This window comes from Pseudopipra pipra, chromosome 24 (genome assembly GCF_036250125.1).
Source record: "Pseudopipra pipra isolate bDixPip1 chromosome 24, bDixPip1.hap1, whole genome shotgun sequence".
Lineage (NCBI taxonomy): Eukaryota > Metazoa > Chordata > Aves > Passeriformes > Pipridae > Pseudopipra > Pseudopipra pipra.
Window position 1 is genome coordinate 4,310,715 of NC_087572.1, and position 19,427 is coordinate 4,330,141.

General features: G+C 48.0%; 1 protein-coding gene across 49 annotated transcripts in view; it reads left to right on the plus strand.

Moving 5' to 3' along the window:
* EPB41 (erythrocyte membrane protein band 4.1) overlaps positions 1–19,427 on the plus strand; it is a 95,741-nt gene that overhangs the window by 72,601 nt on the left and 3,713 nt on the right. For 26 of the 49 annotated variants that reach the window (XM_064634938.1, XM_064634940.1, XM_064634943.1 and 23 more), the window contains 6 exons: positions 1,374–1,409; positions 12,625–13,086; positions 14,237–14,365; positions 15,915–16,016; positions 16,452–16,532; positions 18,471–18,578. In XM_064634938.1, the coding sequence (XP_064491008.1) occupies positions 1,374–1,409; positions 12,625–13,086; positions 14,237–14,365; positions 15,915–16,016; positions 16,452–16,532; positions 18,471–18,569 (909 nt within the window). In that variant the 3' untranslated portion in view covers positions 18,570–18,578. Of the gene's footprint in view, positions 1–1,373; positions 1,425–1,788; positions 7,627–12,624; positions 13,087–14,236; positions 14,366–15,914; positions 16,017–16,451; positions 16,533–18,470; positions 18,579–19,427 lie in introns of those variants that run through there. The other 23 variants (XM_064634968.1, XM_064634969.1, XM_064634973.1 and 20 more) reach the window with 8 other exon arrangements.

The following is a 19,427-nucleotide window of genomic DNA, read 5'->3' on the forward strand; positions in this document are numbered from 1 at the left end:
GCTGTTCATACATGATGGGAACCTTCCTCCTTCCAGGAACAGGGCCTGTGTGTTAGTAGCCACATACACCCAGTTTCTCTGCTAATTTCCTTAAAAAAGGTAATTTTTCAAAGAAACCCAGTTGGAACAGCAGAGATCTGTCACCAACTGGTTTCTTCTTGGCTCAGGGACACCTTCTCTGTGTCATATTGGTGGTGCCTAACTCAGGTTTGGAGCTTGTGAGTAAAACTGTAGTTAGCACCCGTGGTAATCAGTCTCTGATTACTCTCTCACTCAGTAGTAAATGCAATTTTTTATTACAACAGAAAAATTGCATCCTGGCTGCAGTGGTGGCAGTTGGAGACTCTCTCCTGGTTTAAGCCCAGCTTCTCTCCTTCCTGCCCACAGCCCTGCAGATAAACTTGTATTTTATCTTCAAAGCAGTGCAAGGGAAACACTTATTAGTCAGTAAATAGTCTTGCAGTGGATGGAGCACTGTAACACCTACAAGAGGTTTAACACCAAGTTTACTGCAAGCTCCTCAAAGTGTAGAGAAAACCCAGGACAGCTTAGGAAAAATGAAATCCCCAAATTGAACTTAGTTGGGGTTGGTTGCTGTAGAATCACAAAGTGGTTTGGGTTGGAAGGGACCTTAAAGCCCATCTCGTTCCAAGCCCTGCCCTGGGACACCTCCCACTAGCCCAGGTTGCTCCAAGCCCCATCCAACCTGGCCTTGGACACTTCCAGGGATGGGGCAGCCACAGCTTCTCTGGGCAAACTGTCCTTGGGATTACCCTGTTTAACACATGGATAGACTTTGCTCAGTTTAAACCCACAGGAATTTGGGCAGCAGAGCTCTGCCCACGGTGCCACGTGGTTTTTGGGGTGTGGGTGGGACAGAGCAGGGGCTCTCAAGCCCCACAACTGCAGTTCAAGAATTATATTCTTGGTTATTATGGAGAATTTCTGACAAGGTGACCATACTGTGAGGTGTTGGATGGTGTGAGCTTGTCCCATCTAAAGCCACAGTGGGTCTTTAGTGTCCCTGGATTTGCATTTCTGGAAGGTTCCTCTTAGTCTGACCCTCTCCAGAATGATCTTGCTCTGAGGTGGAGGTGGACACATTCTGGGAACTTCCAGAAATGCATCTTCACCAGACACTGACCAGGGAGAGTGTTTTCCTTCACCTGCACCTGTTGAAGGATGGCAAATCATGATGGTAATTTAAGGTTGACAAATCACAATGGTAATTTAAGGGTGATAATTCACCGTGCAAAGTGGTGCCTTCACCCTGCCCTAGTGGCCAAAGGGTTTTTTGCCAGGGGCTGCTTTTCTGCTGTTCCTGAATGTTTTATTATGAGACAACTGAACCTTAACACGCTTTGTGTGTCCAGGTCAAGAAAGTCACTGTCCTACCTTCTGAGAGACAGGTTGGTGGGCTTGAGGTAAAGCTGCTGCTCTGATCTGTGCTTCTGAACCAGACTTGCTATTGCAATGGCACCGAGCAAAAACTCGACAGCAGCTGCTGGATAACATTTTTTTCTTTTGGCTACATGAAGTAGTTTCATAACTCACACCCAGAGGTCTTTGGCTCTTGCTGCAGCTTTTGCAGCTTTCAGTTTTTGCTTATTTTGGTGCATGGCTGGTTCGAAAAAGCTGCATGAACGATATAACCGTGTATTCGGCGAGAAAAGCAATTCTGAAAGTTTTAACTGTTCCCTGTTCTTTTTATGTTGTCTTTCTTTCCGTTTCTTTGTTGTTTTAACAATCATGTTACTCTGGCATTTTATATTTTCTTTTGCTGCCCAGTCTCCCAGCTACTTTCTCCCCAATTCTCACCACTTAGGGGTGTGCAAAGAACCAGTCCCAAAATACCGCACTGACCAGAGGAGGTTGGCTCAGCTGAGGGAGCTTAGAGCCAAGTTTTTCCTCTCCTAAGTACACTTGGATTTGCCCAGGGCTGCCAAACTAAAGGGATGGAGAGTTACTGCACAGCAACATTCCCACAATCTTTTCTTTCTTCAGCAGAGGTGCTGGAGGCTTTGCATGGTCCTGTGTGCTGATTTACTCATTCCGGGTTTTTGACGTTCCTCAGACTCCAGAAACAAAAGTACTAAAACATGGAGCAAAATTCCAGGAGCTTGCAGTGCTCCCACTGCCATCCTGCCCGTTCCACACGTGGCATTTCTGAGAATAGCAATTTTACACTTGTTCCAGTAGAATTTTCAGACCAATCAGAGTTTTGATACTCTGGTCAGAACTTTGGAAAAGCCTTTTGTATCTGCTCTGCAGTCTGGCTGTTCCATGGCATTTGCCAAACGCTGGTTTTAAGGGTAGATTAGGAAGCTGTCAGAGACCACCTTTTGTACTGCACCATTCCTGTTTCTAATGCCTCCAACTTTTTTCTCAACCATTCCAATTCCAAAACACTCCAGGAGGTTTTGAGCACCTGCTTTCCTGGCAGGGCAGGCACAAACCACCACAACCCTGATGCAGATGTTGATCAGCTCTGCAGGGAGGACATGGTTCTGTAGCTCCAAGGCTCGTGTGGCCCAGGCCACCGGCTGCTCTGCTCCCCAGGGCAGTTTATTTTACGTTGAGAAGAGCTGTCCTAATGCTTTGCACACCTCCAAGTGTCACTTTTGGGCACTTTCCATCTGTCATTTTTGTTCATCTCTCTCTGTCTTTCTTGATCTTCTACCACGAAAGCAGAAACGGGAACGTCCTCTGTTAGTACAGGATGAAGACAAATTAAAAAAGCAGCAGATACCTACTGAGACAGCCTTTCCCCGGCCAGCAAGTGAAGAAACTCTTCCAAAGGTTTCAATTGCAATTCCTGAAGAGCAGAAAGCACTCAAAAAGTGTCAGCTGTACTCTAGCATTTTTCCTTCTCCACGCATTCCCTTTATGATGTCCTTTCTCCTCGTTGTAGCACTGACTGTTTGGTGGCTGCTCTTTCTCTGAGTGGCAACAGGGTCGTGTTGAAACCTCAAGACCAAAGCTCCTGAATTTCTTGGCCGTAGCCTCTGCTGCATCTTCCTTGTCCTGGTCTTTGATCTCTCTAGTTCGCTGTCCCGGGGAGGGACATCCCGCGACCGTCCGGTTAAATCCCTCTGTGTGTCCTTGTGTGGCTGGGATGGGACCTGGCAGGAGTGGTCTGGGATTGCCAGGTCCCTTCTGAAGTCCTCCTACTGTGCAAAAGCAAATTCTTTGAACCCTGTTCCTGATTGCTGTGGGAGAGCAGATGGGGAGAGGAAATGATGGGAGGAGTCGCTGGCTTCCTGAGCCCCTGTAGACTTCACGTAGGAATTGCTGGAAAATTGCTTTAAAACTTGTTGTTTTTAATGTAAGATGTTCAAAAACTGGAGAACCTTTGATACTGGTCCAAAAGAGGCTTGGCAGTAATCTGCTGAATTATGGAATCCTGGAATGGTTTGGGTTGGAAGGGACCTTAAAGCCCATCTCATTCCAACCCCCTGCCAGGAACAGGGACACCTTCCACTAGCCCAGGTTGCTCCAAGCCCTGTCCAACCTGGCCTTGGACACTTCCAGGGTTGGGGAGTCCACAACCTCTCTGGGCAACAAGAGGTTGAATCTCTGGGAAGAATATCAGAATCTAATCCATAACCACCCCTTTCCTAGGAAACTCAGATTGGCATTTCAATACAAAGTACTGGTTCTCACTGCTGTTGGTGATGACTCAGGGACAGGGACAGGCAGCTTTTCTTTTCCCAGTGGGTGAAGCCTTTGGCAAAGCATTCCAGCTTCCCTCTCCACCCCTATTGACATGTCCAAGAAAATACACAGTGTTACAGGAGAAAACCCATCGCAAGGAGATATTAATTGTCAACCTAGATTAATCATTTCTTGGAACCTGATGGTCTCGGATGTGTTTTGTTTCATTTGTGTGGAACTAACGGGCTCATGTTTGCTGAGGTCACAGGGCTGGAGTCACCTGCTGTTTTAACATCCCCTCTGTTGCCATGTTGGCTTGGCCACATCAGGACACACTTCTAAATGTTAAAGCCCTCGATTGTTTTTGACTTCTTTACCCAAACCCTTGCATGCTGCTTGTTGTTTACTGCCTACAGTGTAAATGTCTGGATGATGCTCCCGTTTATCCCAGTTCTCCTGGCTGAGCTGTGCAGGCTCCAGCCCAGCTGGGCTGAGCAGAGCTGCTTTGTGAGCTGGAGGGAAGGTGGGACTTTGTGTCTGAGGGGTTTCTTTTCTGTAAATAGTAAAGATGGGGCTGAGCTGAGCCCCCCGTGTCTCCTTTCAGCACTAATCTGTGTTTTCCTGCAGCTGCTGGAGGATTGGGCTGGACACAGTTACTCTGGGAACAGCCCCCAGTGCCACCAGTGGTGGCAGCTGCTCCAGCAGCACGGGAGAGAAAGGAGCAGACCTTTATTACAGGGACTAAAATGTGTGAATATATATAAATACATGTATTTATAACCCTTTCTAGATCTGTATCCATGTGAACAGTGTTATTTAGGAAGCAGATAAGCTTGCAGGAATAAGGCAAACATGGCATGTGCTGTCTGGTCAGAGGGTCTGTGGTGTGTCACGGACCACTCGAGCCACCTCTTGCTTTCAGTGTACAGGTTGAGGCTCTAAATGCTGTCTCAGAAACTTAGGTTGGTAGTGAAACTCTTTGTTTTAGTCCCACAGGAATCTTTCCAGTTCCTCTTGTACCCTGCTCCGATTAGTTCACCGGTTTGTGCCTTTAGGACTTTGTTTTGTGAGGATGCTGATTTTTCATTGGAAAAGATTCTTCCCTTTTTAATACACTGCCTTTAATACACAGTCTTCCTCCTTCAGTGCTTGGAAGTGTAGGAGTCAGAGGGTTGTTGTCCAGGTGTCCAGGTGAAGGGAAGTGTCAGCAGGCTGTGTCCCTGCATCCTTGGATCATCCCTTGGAATGCACTTGAACTCCGGCGAGTTTGGGGTGGAATTCAGGAAGACAAAAGTGGGCCCTGGAGAGGAGAGGTGGAAAGAGATGTTGAGGTGCCACGTGCAGAAGATGCAGGATGGAAGAAGCCAGGGGGATGCTTCTGGCTGGGATTCCCTGCCTGCATCTCCTTCCCAAAATTGGAACAGACATGATGAAAAACAGGGACTGTTTGCTCTCCCCAACCTGGCTGGGGAGGGAAGGGATGGGAGTTGTGTGGGTGTCTCTTTGTTCATTATCTGTCCATATCTCCTGGAGAAGAGCGGCTTAAACACAACAGGTGCTCCCTTCCCAAAGCCATTGCTCGGGATCCCTCTTGGAATGCACAGCTGAGGTTCCTGTGTATGTCTTTTTGGTTCCTTGACAAGGACTTGGAAGCCACATGGGTGGCTTTGGCAAAGCCATGGTTTCTGTAGCTCTGTCACCCAGTTCCAAAGGACCTGAAGTTTAAAACTCTTTGCCCAGAGCAATATCTGACCAGAGTGCTCAGGGTGTCTCATCCCAGAGGGATGAGAGGTGGGCTCTGCCACTTCAGCTCAATTCTGTAATTCTTTAATTCAAACGGTCTCTTTCTCTCTCTTTTTTAATCTTGAGTTGTCATCAGCAAAAAACCTTGGAAACTTTACACTCTGAGAACACTCAGGAACATTTTTGGGATTTGTATACCAGTTATCACTGCAGAGTATAAAGAAATTGAACAAATGCTTTTTGTTTCTCTGGCAGTTTAGAGGCCAGTTATATTCCTCCAGGTGGGTATGATCCCTCCTGACAGAGAATTCCTGTAGCTTATCAGGAACAGAAACCTCATCCATCTGATGCCACAGGGATGTGCCCTCTGGGCTCCAGCCCCTTTTCCAGTCCCTCCTCTGCTTTTTTTCCTGTTTGCTTGTAAGGCAAAGGGAGTGACAGTCCATGGCATTCCGTGTAAGGTCTCGTTCCTGCACGTTCTCTCTCCCGTTTGTGCACATTCCGTGTCTCTCACACCTTGGTGCTGTGGTTTCACCCTTTTCCTTTGGTGTCTGTGCAGGACTCAGCCCTCAGAGGAGGGATTTTGGGATGCCTGCTGTCATCCTTGAGCACAGGGAGAGCTCATTGACTCTAGTGCTGTTTAAGAGCAGAGGTCTCAGGGGTTTTGTAAAGGAACCAACTCTGTACCACTCCCTGTTTTCCTCAGGAACAAACTTGCTGGGAACACTGGCAATCCCTGGCCGCCTGCCCTGCCACTGGCACCCATTGACAGGGATTCACACACCCATGCCAGGCTGTGAGGGATGGAGAACTGAGTTATCCCTTCCTAGATCCTTCCAGGATCCTGGAATTGTCTGCAGCTCGTAACCTCCTCCCAGCTGGCATGAGAAATCCTGATTTTTCAATGTGGCCTGCTGCAGAAAATGACATTTTGGTGACTCTGGCACACCAGGATAAGTCTGACAGCAGTTTTGATGTCAATTAGGCTTTCCCAGTGTTTTGTGGTGTGTTCACTCAGCTCTTTGGTGCTCGTGTGTGGGATCCCCTTAGGAGCTGTCGGGGCTCCAGCGTTTTCCATTGTGATTGGTGTGGTTGGCTCCACACTCACTTTCTGAATCTTCTTACCCTGGTTCCATCTCTTCTCAACACCACCTAAAACATACATGAATCTCTTGTGCTTTCCTGCTTTAGGAAAAGGTGGACATCAGTAATTTTAAGCAGCAAAATGCTGCTGGTGGCTTGGAACTCGGATTCAGCTCCGAGGTCGTGCTGGGTGTCGGGCTCTGCATGTGCTGATGCTCGAGGTGTTCACTGCTGCAAAACAACATCCCTTTTTTCTTTCCCACTGTTAAAAGTGAGCAGATAAATGAAGGTGTTGGCTGCTTCTCCTGCCACGTGCTGCCTCTCTTGGGGGGGTCAGTAGAAGATGAGCTGAGGACTCTCCATGGGCAGGTCAGGGCATGGAGTTCAGCCAAGACCAGCTCCCCTCCCTTGCAGTTTGTGCAGTGGTGACCCCAAAGAGTAGATATTCCCTGTTTCCCTCCTGAAGTAACAAGGAGAAGTGGATTTCCTCAACGTAGCACCAAGGGAGTAGTTTGTGTTTGGAGGAAAGAGGCTGGACTGGCCTTGCTGTGTCTGCACCACGGGGCTCCTGGGAAGGTTATCATAAAATCATGGAATATCCTGAGTTGGAAGGGACCCATAAGGAACACAGAGTCCAACTCCTGATGGTTGTGGGCAAAGTGTCTTTCACTTCACATCAGTGTCAGTAATTTGTCACTCTGAGAATTATTCCACTTTGTTGGGTTTTCTTTCTTCTGGTCGTGAGTTGATGGCACCTGTTCTGACCTACAGAATGAGGAAGGAAGCTTTCTGGGTTAATTCAGCCCCAAAAAGGGATTATGGATTCATGCAGGAACTCTCTGGTCTGTACTTGGTAGTGGGTGACACTGGAGAGAACCTGTCAGTGGTGGTTCCTCTCGTGTCCCTGTTTGTGTCTGTTGTGGTTTGTGAGGCTGGAGGGAAGGACTGGCCTTGCTTTGGGCCCCTTTGGGATGGATCTTCTATCAGTGGTACACAGTGGTGTTGGGTCAGTTTGTGGGGACTAAAAACACTTTCTTTTTTACCTAAAATGCTCTCTTTCGGAACACTTTTTCGGTTTTGTATTTTTTCTCAGATTTTCCTTTGTAAATATGTACATTTATCATTAATAAATGTTGTTGCAAATCACATCCTCCTTTCCACTGCTTATTAACAAAAAAAGCTGTGTTAAAAACCTGTGTTAATTAATTGCTTGGACTAACCCTCTGTATTCCTTTCTCAAACCAGAAGCCATCAGACCTTGGGTCACTGCTGGTGGCTTTCAGAGTGTTGAGTCAACTGGACACTCTTGGGTGTGGGTTTAGTTCTCTTGGGGAGAGGGGACACACATTTCTGAGCTTTTAAACTGACTGGAATAACTTGACTGAGGATTAAATCCAGCTTGGTTTGAGACAGGCTTTGTTTGCAGGGAGGTCAGAATGTTCAGCCCTCTGCCAAATGCTTGATGTCACACTAACACCTTCTCCCTCTGCGCTTCAGAGACTGAATGGTAGGAAAAAGCAATTGCAGAAAGTTGTTCTGAGGGCAGAGGTGATGCAGATCCTGCACAACTCAGCTGCGAGAGCCTCTGTCTGAGGACAGAAATGCTCCTTTTGGGTTTTGTAAGTGAAGAAACCACGTTCTTAATGAACCACCATTTGTCTGCTCCATGAGCCTCTGGTTGGGTTTTGGCTGGTTGAAGCTCAGGTTGTGTTCAGAGACTGTATCAAGAGTAATTTTTGATTCTAACTGCCAGCTTTTCTTTGGTGAGATTATTTATTCTGGATAAACCATTTGGCTCATCCTGTGCTGTCACAAGGGATCCCAGGAAGGCAGATCTGGCTGCTGGTGCTGCTGCTCCCTGGGACGAGCCTGGCACCAGAGCAGAGCTTTAACTTCATTTATGAAATGAGGGAAGCAAAAAGCAGCAGAACAAAATTGATATCAGTTATAAACTCTGATGTGCCATCCCTTCTTTGCCAGAGGCAGCTCTTGCAGTGCCACTGGTTTGCTCTCTGCAGAGGGAATTTGGAATAAGAAGCCGCTCATCCCCCACAGAAGGGATGGGAAGAGGACCTGGGATGGGTGGACAGAGGAATCATATTGCCCAACAAGGAATTGTATTGCCCAACCACCTTATTTTGATAATTTAAGTGTTGATCTTGATGTGGTTTCATGTTGCCAAGTCCTCAATGCAGTGGTTGGAGGTGGTTGCTGTATGTTGTGTAATATCCTGAATTCTTGCTCAGGACTTGAATTTTGAAGCTTCTAGCACATTGTGTCTTTTCTAGCATTACTTTTAATTTTGGTCAAAATCTCTTTTATCCTTCTGTTGTCTGACTAGGCTGGTCAGGATGTGATCAGATCAATGGCAATTAAAAAGATCCATCCAAGCCCACAAATCCATAGGTAATGTCTGTCCTTTTCAATGCCAGGGTGTGTTGAACAGCTTCTAAACCTTTTTTAACTTCTATCTTTAAGGCAAAGCAGTTCTGTAAGGCAATGGCAGGTACTGTAAAATAAGGCTCTCTTGTTTTCTGCTTTATTTCTGCTTTATAATACTTTTTACCCAAGTGCTTTGCCAGCTGTGAGATTGAGCATCAGTTGATCTGGGAGCGTTCTCTGGTGAGTGTGGTTTGCTGCCAAAGCAACATCATCTCCTTGTGCATCCCTAGATGGTCACTCTGAGCCTGTGAGCTTCTGTGGATCCATGTTTGGGGATAACCTAATAACAGCCTTCACAATTCCATTGCCACACTGGAAAAGAACAGGATTGGGAAGTACTGACCAGCTGGGATTTCTAGTGTGTCATGTGGTGGTTGTAAGGAGTTAGTGAGCACTGTAACTTCATGGGCTTATTAATTTTTATAAAATATCTTTAGTAACTGGCAGTTGGCACCACTTTAGCACCCCTTAAGTCTCCTGCAGGATAAGAGTATGGTTTGGGATGAGAATAATGGAATATTCTACAGAGAGAGGCAGCAGCATGAAAACAACACCCACTCCAACAGCTCAGGGCAGTTGGTTCATACAAATAGATCCTGATGCAAAACAGCAGGTTCTTGAAAAAATACAGGCAAATTTATACAAAAACACTTTAAAAAAAAAAAACAAATCCTTTTGGCCACTGATATCAACCATGTAATTAAGCCTGTTATTAATTTATCCCCAGTCTGAATTATTGTGTGGCACTTTACACTGCAACGCTTCAGCTGAGTCCTCAGGTGCACAAAGGTCTGTATTTAGAGGGTGGTGCTTTAGTTGCATTCGTGTCTGGGGCAGTTTGTTTCTTCTGGGGTGTTGCATCCTGTCCTTTATTTAATTTACACTGTGTTTGGCTGCTTTGTGCTTGATTTAGGCCTTGCTGGTTTGGGGTTGTGTCCGTGGAAATGAGTAGTTGGCAGCCCAGGCACCCCTCAGGTTTCCTGGGTCTCAAGGAGAGCTTGGAACTCTGCAAATCTGAGCCCTAAACGTAGGGATGCTTTTGCATTTGCAATTGGAAATAAATCTTGATAAGATCAGAATTTGTAACAGATGCTGAAATTCCCAAGGGGGGGAGTTTTATAGAGATAGTTTTATCTGGAAACAAATACCTTTCCATTGCTCTCTCTTCTTACCAGTGGAATAGGAAGGCAAGGCAAAAAGTGCTTCTGATCAGTTGATCTTATCAGGATTTCATTCTGTCTTTCCAGTTTGCATGTTTGCTGCTGCACTTGGCTCTACTGGTACCAGGATATGCTTGGCACAGGCTCCATTCCAGCTTTCCCTTCCTTTGTGCCTCTGTCATGCAAGATACTTCCAAAATGCAAATTATTTTCTCTGTCTGTGAAAGGGATTTGGGAAGATGTTTTGACTGCATACAGGGTTTTGTCTCTTAAATAGCTCAATGTTTGTGTAGCTGGTTAATCTGCTTTGTTTTATCTGTTATTCTTGCTCTTGGTTGAGTGGTGCCCCAGCTGTTTTGTAAGGAAATCTCACTCCTAAGGCATGTTCCATTAAACCTCAGAAGATGTGCTGTGTCTTCTCAAGATCCCATGAGTAATTTGCAAGGTTTAGCATATATAATTAAGGGAAAATCATAATATTGGCAGTGTATAAATTCAGGTTTTAAAACAAGATTAAGGCACGGGTGTTCAACGCTGATAACCCCATTTCTGTTCTGTTTTGTGGAATATTGCAGTGGAGTATCTTGTGTTGGGCAAATGAGGGTGGATATAGAATCATGGAATATCCTGAGCTGGAAGGGACCCCCAAGGATCATCCATCCAGCTCCAGGCCCTGCACAGACACCCCAACAATCCCACCCTGTCCCTCAGAGCATTGTCCAGACCTCCTGGAGCTCTGGCAGCCTTGGGGCTGTGCCCACTGCCCTGGGGAGCCTGGGCAGTGCCCAACCACCCTCTGGGGGAAGAACCTTTTCCTAAAAGCCAACCTAACCCTCCCCTGACACAGCTCCAGCCGTTCCCTGGGTGCTGTCCCTGCTCCCCCTGAGCAGAGATGGGAGCTGCCCCTCATGAGGAAGCTGCAGCCCCTGCCATGAGGTCTCCCCTCAAATATTCCTTTGGAAGAGGACTTGTGGAACTGGATTTTGATCAGAAATAACACTCCACTGTGAGCACAGTCTGACCTGACCATCTCAGTGCTGCTCCTTCACTCCTGTTAAGTGCATTTTGCTCAGCAATATCCCAAGGACTTAAGAGAAGCCCGAGAGACTGGAAATCCTAATGGATAGAAATCCTTACAGCTAATCCATCTGCAACATAAAGGAGCAGAGAACTGAAAAATACCCATGAGGAGTTAGGGAAGAGTCATTTCTCAAAATGACTCTAAAAAAAGCATCTATTTGTTCCTGCATAAAGCAGCCCCTGGTCTTACCCTACCATCGAGTTGTGCCATTACATGAGGTCAATCAGGGTGAGAACCTCTGGTGTGTAAGAAATGCACTGTACCAAATGGCCCACGGGCTTCAGACCTCACAATTTAAGCACAGATTACAGTTTTTTGGTTGCCCAGGGAATCTTCTTATTAGAAAGTGAGGCAACGGTTTCCGTTTGTCTCAACACCACCACCAAAATTGGAATTACAGTTGGCAAAATGGACTTGCCATGTTTTTGTGAGAATTTAATCTCTGATATGTGACTGTTTCTGTGCAAAGTAACCAGAAATCAACCATGAGGTTAATTACTGAAAAGAGATAGCCCCTTGGGGTTTTCCCTCTTGTTCCCTGATTCTGGATGATGTGACAGCTTGAATACCTGTAAATTGTGGGGCCTGTAACTGCTAATTCTGCCTTTCCTTGGAGGCAAATTTCCATGTCAATAAGGAGAGAAACTCAATTTCCAGCACATTGTCTTGTTCCTGTTTTAACTCTTGCTTTCTGTCACTGGTGTTCCCTCCTGGCTCCAGGGCTCCCAGAGGTGCCAGAAGACCTGGGTGAGACCTTGCTAAGGAGCTGAACAGGAGCAGGAATCTGATTCTGTCAGCCATTCCTAACTTGTAGATATTCACACAACAGTTTTCCCAGTGCCACAAGGACATTGTGTCAGTTATCCTGGAATTACAACAGCCAGGAGGGTGCTCAGAGGGGGGGGGGGGTGAGCATTCCCAGGATGGGGAAAGAGCAAAGCACAAGGTTCTGTGGATTGTCAGGCACAGAAATTCTGGGCTTGTTCTTTTCGCTCCCTGTGCAACTTCAAACACTGTATAAAGTATTTCAGTGAGTTAAAAGCAGAATTGGGGGATAGGTTTTGGGATAGTGGGTGGGTTTTGTTGCACATGGGAATTTTGGATGTGCACAAGTCCCCACCTGCTGCACTGAAATTATTCCTGTTTCCAAACCGGGCGAAAAGCGCTTAGTGGGGGCTCTTCCTTTAGGTGCAGGGAGTTGTTTTTATATTAATTCCTTAAAATTTAGAAGAGTGGATTATTAATGTACCAGGAAGGCTTTGTCAGTAAATGCACTGGGTACCTCGCAGGGTTTTTCAGTGTCCAGCCCCACTGTTGCATGTGTTACTGGATGATACCTGATAACAAAGTGATGTTTTGCCTTGATGCCTCCTGCCCTCCTGCTCTCCCTAACGCTTCTCTTTCTCTCTCTCTCTCTCTCTCTCTCTCTCTGGCCTTTTTTGTGTATCCGTTTCTTTTTAGAAAATGAGTGACTTTTCCTCCCAAGAGGATGTGGCTGCAGTGCCAGAGAGGAGCAGTGTTAACTCTGGCTTTGCATGGGAGGGCTCAAAGCAGTCGGTAGCTTTTAGTGAGACCCCAGTGCCACCTGCCTCAGAGCCTTCTCCCAGCCAGCACTTTGGTGCTTCCTCCCTAAGCAGCGAGGAGGAGGAGGAGAAGGAGGAGGAGGCAGCTCCCAGCCTCCCCACCAGCAAGGAGGACCTGACATGTGGAAAGGGGGTTTGTGTGGATGTGGAGAAGGACTCGGAGCTCTCTGAGCTGGAGCCCCCCACCAGCCCTGCACCTCCCCGGCAGCCCTGGGGAGAGGAGGAGGAGGAGGAGGTGGCAGAGGATGGTGAAGAAAGCTTTGCCTTTAGAAAGCCCCATGGAGAGTGTCACAACTCAGATGCTCCCAACGGGCTGCCCGTGGTCATTCGCTGCTTCCAGGTAGTGAGCCCAGCTCCTGCACCCCCAAACCCGGCTGCCTCTGGAGTGGGAACCCAAACACTGCAGCAAGCAGATGCCATGGACCTGGAGAGGAGCTGGCTTTGCTTGGCCTGGACTCGTGCTTGGAGTTAATGACCCGGTTAAATCTCCCAACAATCAGTGTGCACGAGCCCCTCTCAATTTATCCCTGCATTAAATACAAGCCCCTCTCAATTTACCTTTCTGCGTTGAACACAGTCACTGCAGTGCAGTGCCCTTTGCTTTTCTGGGATCAAAGCATCCTGTGGCACCCCCACAGAAAGGCTCCAGACCCTTGTAATTTTAGTTCCTCACGGATTTTGCCAGCTCCTGCTGGAGCCTCAGCGCAGCAGAGCAAATTTGAAGCGCTGTCCAAGGTGTTTCCTCGTGCCCTTGGTGCTCCCCACCGGGGAGGTATTTTTGCCTGCTTCAGTGTTGATGTTGCTTTTGGCTCAATAGGTGCCCATTCCCCTGCTAACGATCACGGTGGCAGCTGGCAGGTTTGGGGATGGTGAGCAGAAATTGAGCCCTCTGGGAAAGCACTGGGTCTAAACTAACTCTGTCTTCTTCTGGATGATCATCAGGTGGTGGAACAACTGATTTCTCTTTCCCCCTCCCCCCTTCATTGTCTTTCTGTTTTATCTGACATTGATTTAATAAAAGTTTAAGATCTGAGAAGGACTTTCAATAATACAGTTGCACTTGGAGTCAGGATAAAGCTGCTCAGTTGTGATCAAGTCTTTGTGTGCCCAGGGTTGGTGTTAATCCTGACATTGGCATCAGCAGATGAGGGTCCTCTTCCCCTGGCAGCTGGCAGTGAACTTTTGGTAATTAGGAAGTTAAGAATCAGTGGAGACAGTGTCTTTGTGGTGTTGTGACACACCAGTTAAACCCCTAATTCCTGGTTTGGGCTCACCAGAGGTGGGGAAGGGCTGGAGGATTTTGCTGCCTGTCTAATCCTCACTCCCTGTCTCTGCCCTCTGAGCAGTTCCAGAGCCTCAAACCCAAAGATTCCCAGGCTGCCCTTGGTTTGCTTTTATCAGATCAGTGTCAGAACCCTTGCCAGCAGCACGGTCAGGATGTGGAGGTGGGAACTGGGTGTTCACAAGGTGTTTCTAACCCTGTCTCACAGCCCCCCCTGGTGAAGACACAGACTGTCACCATCTCTGACGTGTCCAGCGCCATCAAAAGCGAAATTCCCACAAAAGAAGTCCCCATTGTCCACACGGAGACAAAGACCATCACCTATGAAGCTGCACAGGTAAGGTGTGTTCTGATTAATTTCCCAGGGGCTTAATTAAACTCAAGGAAGTGTTTTCTCTCCCAACCCTCAGGATGAGACAGCAGCACCTGCCATTCTCCACACGTCCAAGTCACAGCACAGACATTAACTGATGCTGTGGACACTGCTTCCAGGTGCATCTGGTATTTTTAGAGGAAGAGTAGTTTTGCTATCCCTGAAGAGTAATTATTTTTTCAAGATGTGCATTCTAACAGAATTTATCTTCAGCCACTGGTGGCTTTGGGATGCAGACTGGACCATATGGAGCTGTCCTGAGTTGGCCTTTCTTTCTGCAAGAGATGTCTTGTCTTGTTTTCCTTTACTGTTTATGCCTCTTCAGAACTTGGTTTATAAATTATTTGCTAATCCTTCAGGTTTCAAGCCTGAAAAGGTTGTTGAACACTGAAAGTTTTGTATAACCAGACTGGGGATGTGGTGATTGGAAACTGGAAAAGTTAATGGAGTGATACCAGTGTACAAAGGTCATATTGATTGCTAAGGTCAAAATTAATCCTCAGTCTAAACCAGGTTTTATCGAATGATTTGGGCTGGAAGGGACCTTAAATGCCATCCAGTTCCATCCCCTGCCTTTAGCATGGACACCTTCCACATCCCATGGACTGTGCTTGTCTAATTTGGGATTCTTGAGGAATCCCATGACTGTTCAGCATCTGTCCCAGTTGCAGAAGTAGAGGAGTTGTTCACACAAAGGTAGTGAGCATTGCCCTGGTCTTCAGTAGATGAATAGAGGAGTTTTGCTCCCACTGGGAAATGAAAAGTGCATCTCCTGGGCTGGGAGCAGTGGATGTGAGATGTGCCACAAGATCTCTTCAGTCTGTGGAAAATGGTCCCACCTTGTGGTAACTCCAGATATTGTCCCACTGCTGAGCTGGGAATGCTGCCCAGTGGGGACAGGGACAGGATGAGCTGGCCAGGATGACTTAGTTTAGGATTTTTGGGCGACCTTGAGCGGTCGAGTTGGGCAGGAGGGGATCCAAGAACCAGCTCTAAAAGTTATTTCTGATTCATCAGATGTGTGGTTGTTCCTTGCTTCTGCAGAGATCAAGGAAGGGATATACAAGGTGTTGTCAGAAGGGAGGAAGGGTGACAGGTACCTCCTGAGCCAGGTTGTTCTCTTGGCTTTGTGGATCTCCATGGATGCAGGCAGGTGGAATTTGGGATTGGTTTCTGTGTTGGTCTCCCTTTGTGCTCCAAGCGTGGAGGGGCATGACCAGCACTGCAGGGCCAGCAGTGTGCCCAGATTTGGGAACAGCCTTCCTGGTCTGAGGGGTGCCACAGGTCCTCCCTGAGGAGGGATTCTGTGGATCTGTGCTTTTCCAGTCTTAAAAGTCCAGGGACTTCCAGCCTCCAGAGCCCTGCCCAGCCCTCGTGCACCTGGGCACAGGTTGACTTGATCCATGATGGAGAGGAGCTTCTGTCCTGGGATTGCTTCCTGCTCTGGTGACATGGAGCCCCTGCTCCTGTCCACACTGCTCAGGGACTGATGGCCTGTCCTTGTGCCCCACAGACAGACGGTGGCAATGGGGATTTAGACCCTGGAATCCTGCTGACTGCCCAGACCATCACTTCGGAAACCACCAGCAGCACCACCACCACCCAGATCACCAAGGTAACACCAGTAAAACAACAGCTCAAACAACAGCCTGATGGAGCAGATGGGCAGAGCTGAATAATAGGGGAAAAAAACCTCTTGGAAGCTCCTTTCAAAAAATATGATTAATACCTGAAACGAAGCACAAGAGGCCCGGGTTGCCCACGTTAAGGCTGAATTATGCATTAATTGCAGCACAGTTGGTGGGCTCTGACTGTCCTGTGGGGCAGCAGGAAGAGCTGTACTGTGAGGAAAAGCTCTTCCCTGGCTCAGCTATAAAAAAATGACTGTTTGACAGTTTTTCTTTGAGCAGCAGCAGTTTCCCCCGTGACTCTGATACCGTGGCACGACTGTTTGGTGACGCTATTTTTGGATACTTTTAGACAGGCAGCCCCAGTGAGCTCCAATTCCTCTGCACTTCCACACTAACAGCAGCTTCTCCTTCTGTTCTAGACTGTAAAAGGTGGCATTTCAGAGACACGGATTGAGAAGAGGATTGTCATCACAGGAGATGCAGATGTGGACCATGACCAGGTAGGAGTGTGGGCGTGATCCAAAAGAGTTTCCCAGAGTTGCCACAAAGGAGACATTCATGCCTGTCCAAAGAAAATGTCACTACAAAAACTGACCCAGGGAAATTGTACTGGGGTAAAAATAAAACTTCCAAACTGATATTTTTTTTTAGCTTGTGGCTGCTCCCATCCCTGGAAGTGTCCAAGGTCAGGTTGGACAGGGCTTGGAGCAACCTGGGCTAGTGGAAGGTGTCCCTGGCCATGACAAGGGGTGGAACTGGATGGGCTTGAAGGTACCTTCCAACCCAGGCCATTCTGTGATTCTATGATTCTATATCAGTAATAAATTCCTTTTTGACATTATGCAGCTGGGCCAGCAAAGCTGAATTCTGTTCTGAAACTGGTGTTGGCAGCAAAGTTTTGATGCCAGAATTTTTTTGGACAATGGCACTTTAAAAAAAAAAATAAATCCATAAAAATGTGAAATAAAAGTTTTCCTTGACATCTGGCTGATCTGAATTAATTTTCCCATAACTTTGAAACACTGTTGCTGCTGTATAGTGCCAGAAGTAATTTCAGAGCACTCAGCACCTGCATTAAATCTCATTGGCTTTATGTAAAACCTTTGTGATGAGTCAGTCCCACTGGCCTCTTGCGTGTGTTGGAAGTGATGATTTTGTCATCAGAGAATTATACTGTGAATTTAAATTTAGTTGCAAGTATCGTGGGGGTGGAGAATATTCTTATGACAAGAACTGGTTTATTAATTCCAACAGAAAATGTCTGAGGTGTCTGAAATGTGCTCATCACACTGGCTGGAAGAATAAACAGGCTTTGCTTGATTGCTCTCATCCATCTGCTACCAGTGGAGAGATGGGAATACTCTTAAAAAACAGCTTTTCTTTTTAGAAATGATGTGATGGCACCACAAGTCACCAAAGTGTGTGGCTGAAGTCCTGGGGACAGTTTTGGGCACCACAAAGATCTCAGGCTAAGACAGTGAAGGGTCTGGAGGGGCCACACAAGTAGCAGCTGAGAGCCCTTGGCTTGTTCAGCTGGACAGGAGGAGACTGAGGGCAGAGCTCAGTGGGGCTGGAGCTGTGTCAGGGCAGGCTCAGGTTGGATCTCAGGCAAAGGTTCTTCCCCCAGAGGGTAGTTGGGCACTGCCCAGGCTCCCCAGGGCAGTGGGCACAGCCCCAAGGCTGCCAGAGCTGCAGGAGGGTTTGGACAATGCTCTGATGGACAGGGTGGGATTGTTGGGGTGTCTGTGCAGGGCCAGGAGCTGAATGGATGATCCTTGTGGGTTTCTCCCAGCTCAGGATATTCTGTCATTCTATGAAGTGGCTGTTCAGCCTGGAGAGGAGAGGGTTGTGTGGAGACCTCAGCAGCCTTCCAGTACCTGAAGGGGCATCCTGGGAAGCTGGAGGGGGACTCTGTCAGGAACAGTAGGGATGGGACAATGAGCAACGAGTACAAATTGAAAGAGGGGAAATTTAGGTTAGATATTAAGAAGAAATTTTTCACTCTGAGGGTGGTGAGGCCCTGGCACAGGTTGCCCAGTATTCAAAGCCAGGCTGGATAAGGCCTCGAGCAACCTGGTCTAGTGGGAGTTCTCCCTGCCCACAGCAGGGGGGTTGGAACTGGATGATCTTTAAGGTCCCTTCCAAACCCTTAACATTCTCTAATTCTGTAAAACTCTTTTTCACTCTCCAGAGTTAGAAGAAGGCTCTTGTGCACTTGGGGAGAGTAGGTGCTGGGCTCTGAGCCATGCTCTGACCCACTCTGCCGTGTTCTGACCCGTTCTGCCCCACTCTGCCATGCCCTGAGACACTCTGCTGTGCTCTGACCCATTCTGCTCCACTCTGCCATGCCCTGAGACACTCTGCCCCGTGCTGTGACGCTGTGACACGCTCTGATCCGGGCTCTGACATGTCTGCCCCCTTCTCTCCTGCCCCCACAGGTCCTGGCACAGGCGATCAAGGCGGCGAAGGAGCAGCACCCCGACATGTCGGTGACCAAAGTGGTCGTGCACCAGGAGACTGAGATTGCAGAGGAGTAGCCAGGCTGTGTGAGTACAGACAGCACCCACGAGGGAGGGATGGGGGCTGCTCCCCTCCCAGGGCACGGGGGTGGATCTCTGGGCACACAAGGTTTGGCTAAATATGGTCGAAGTGGCAATAAAATGATTATTGTTCGCTGCTGAGGCTGGTCCTGGTAGATCAGGTGAGGCTGATGAAGGAGGCCCAAATACAGACTAATCCTGCTGGGGAGATGAGCCAGAATTGGTTAAAAGCTGCACAGCTCCTGCCATGAGGCTGCTCTGCCTTCCCAAACACCTCTGAGGCACCAGCAGCACATGGAGCCATTGGGGACAGGTGGACTCTGCCTGTGTCAGTGCCAGGGAACCCCTGAGTTGGACCCCAGTTTGCCTGGAAAGATCCCTTTTTGATGAGTTTAGGAAAGAGCTGCTTGAGGAATCCTGGAGCTCTGTCTGTGCCTCAGTGCTGTAAAGTCCATCCTACCCCACACTGGTGATCAAAGAATCCTGGAATGGTTTGGCTTGGAAAGCACTTTAAAGCTCATCCAGTCCCAACCCTCTGCCATGGGCAGGGACACCTTCCACTACCCCAGGTCGCTCCAAGCCCCGTCCAACCTGGCCTTGGACACTTCCAGGGATCCAGGGGCAGCCACAGCTTCTCTGGGCAACCTGTGCCAGGGCCCCCCCACCCTCACAGGGAACAATTCCTTCCCAATATCCCATCTAACCCTGCCCTCTGGCAGAGGGAAGCCATTCCCCCTTGTCCTGTCCTGTCCCTCCATCCCTTGTCCCAGATCCCTCTCCAGCTCTCCTGGAGCCCCTTTAGGCACTTCCCACCTGCCATGGATGGTAACTCACCTGTTCTCCATCTGCTTTTGG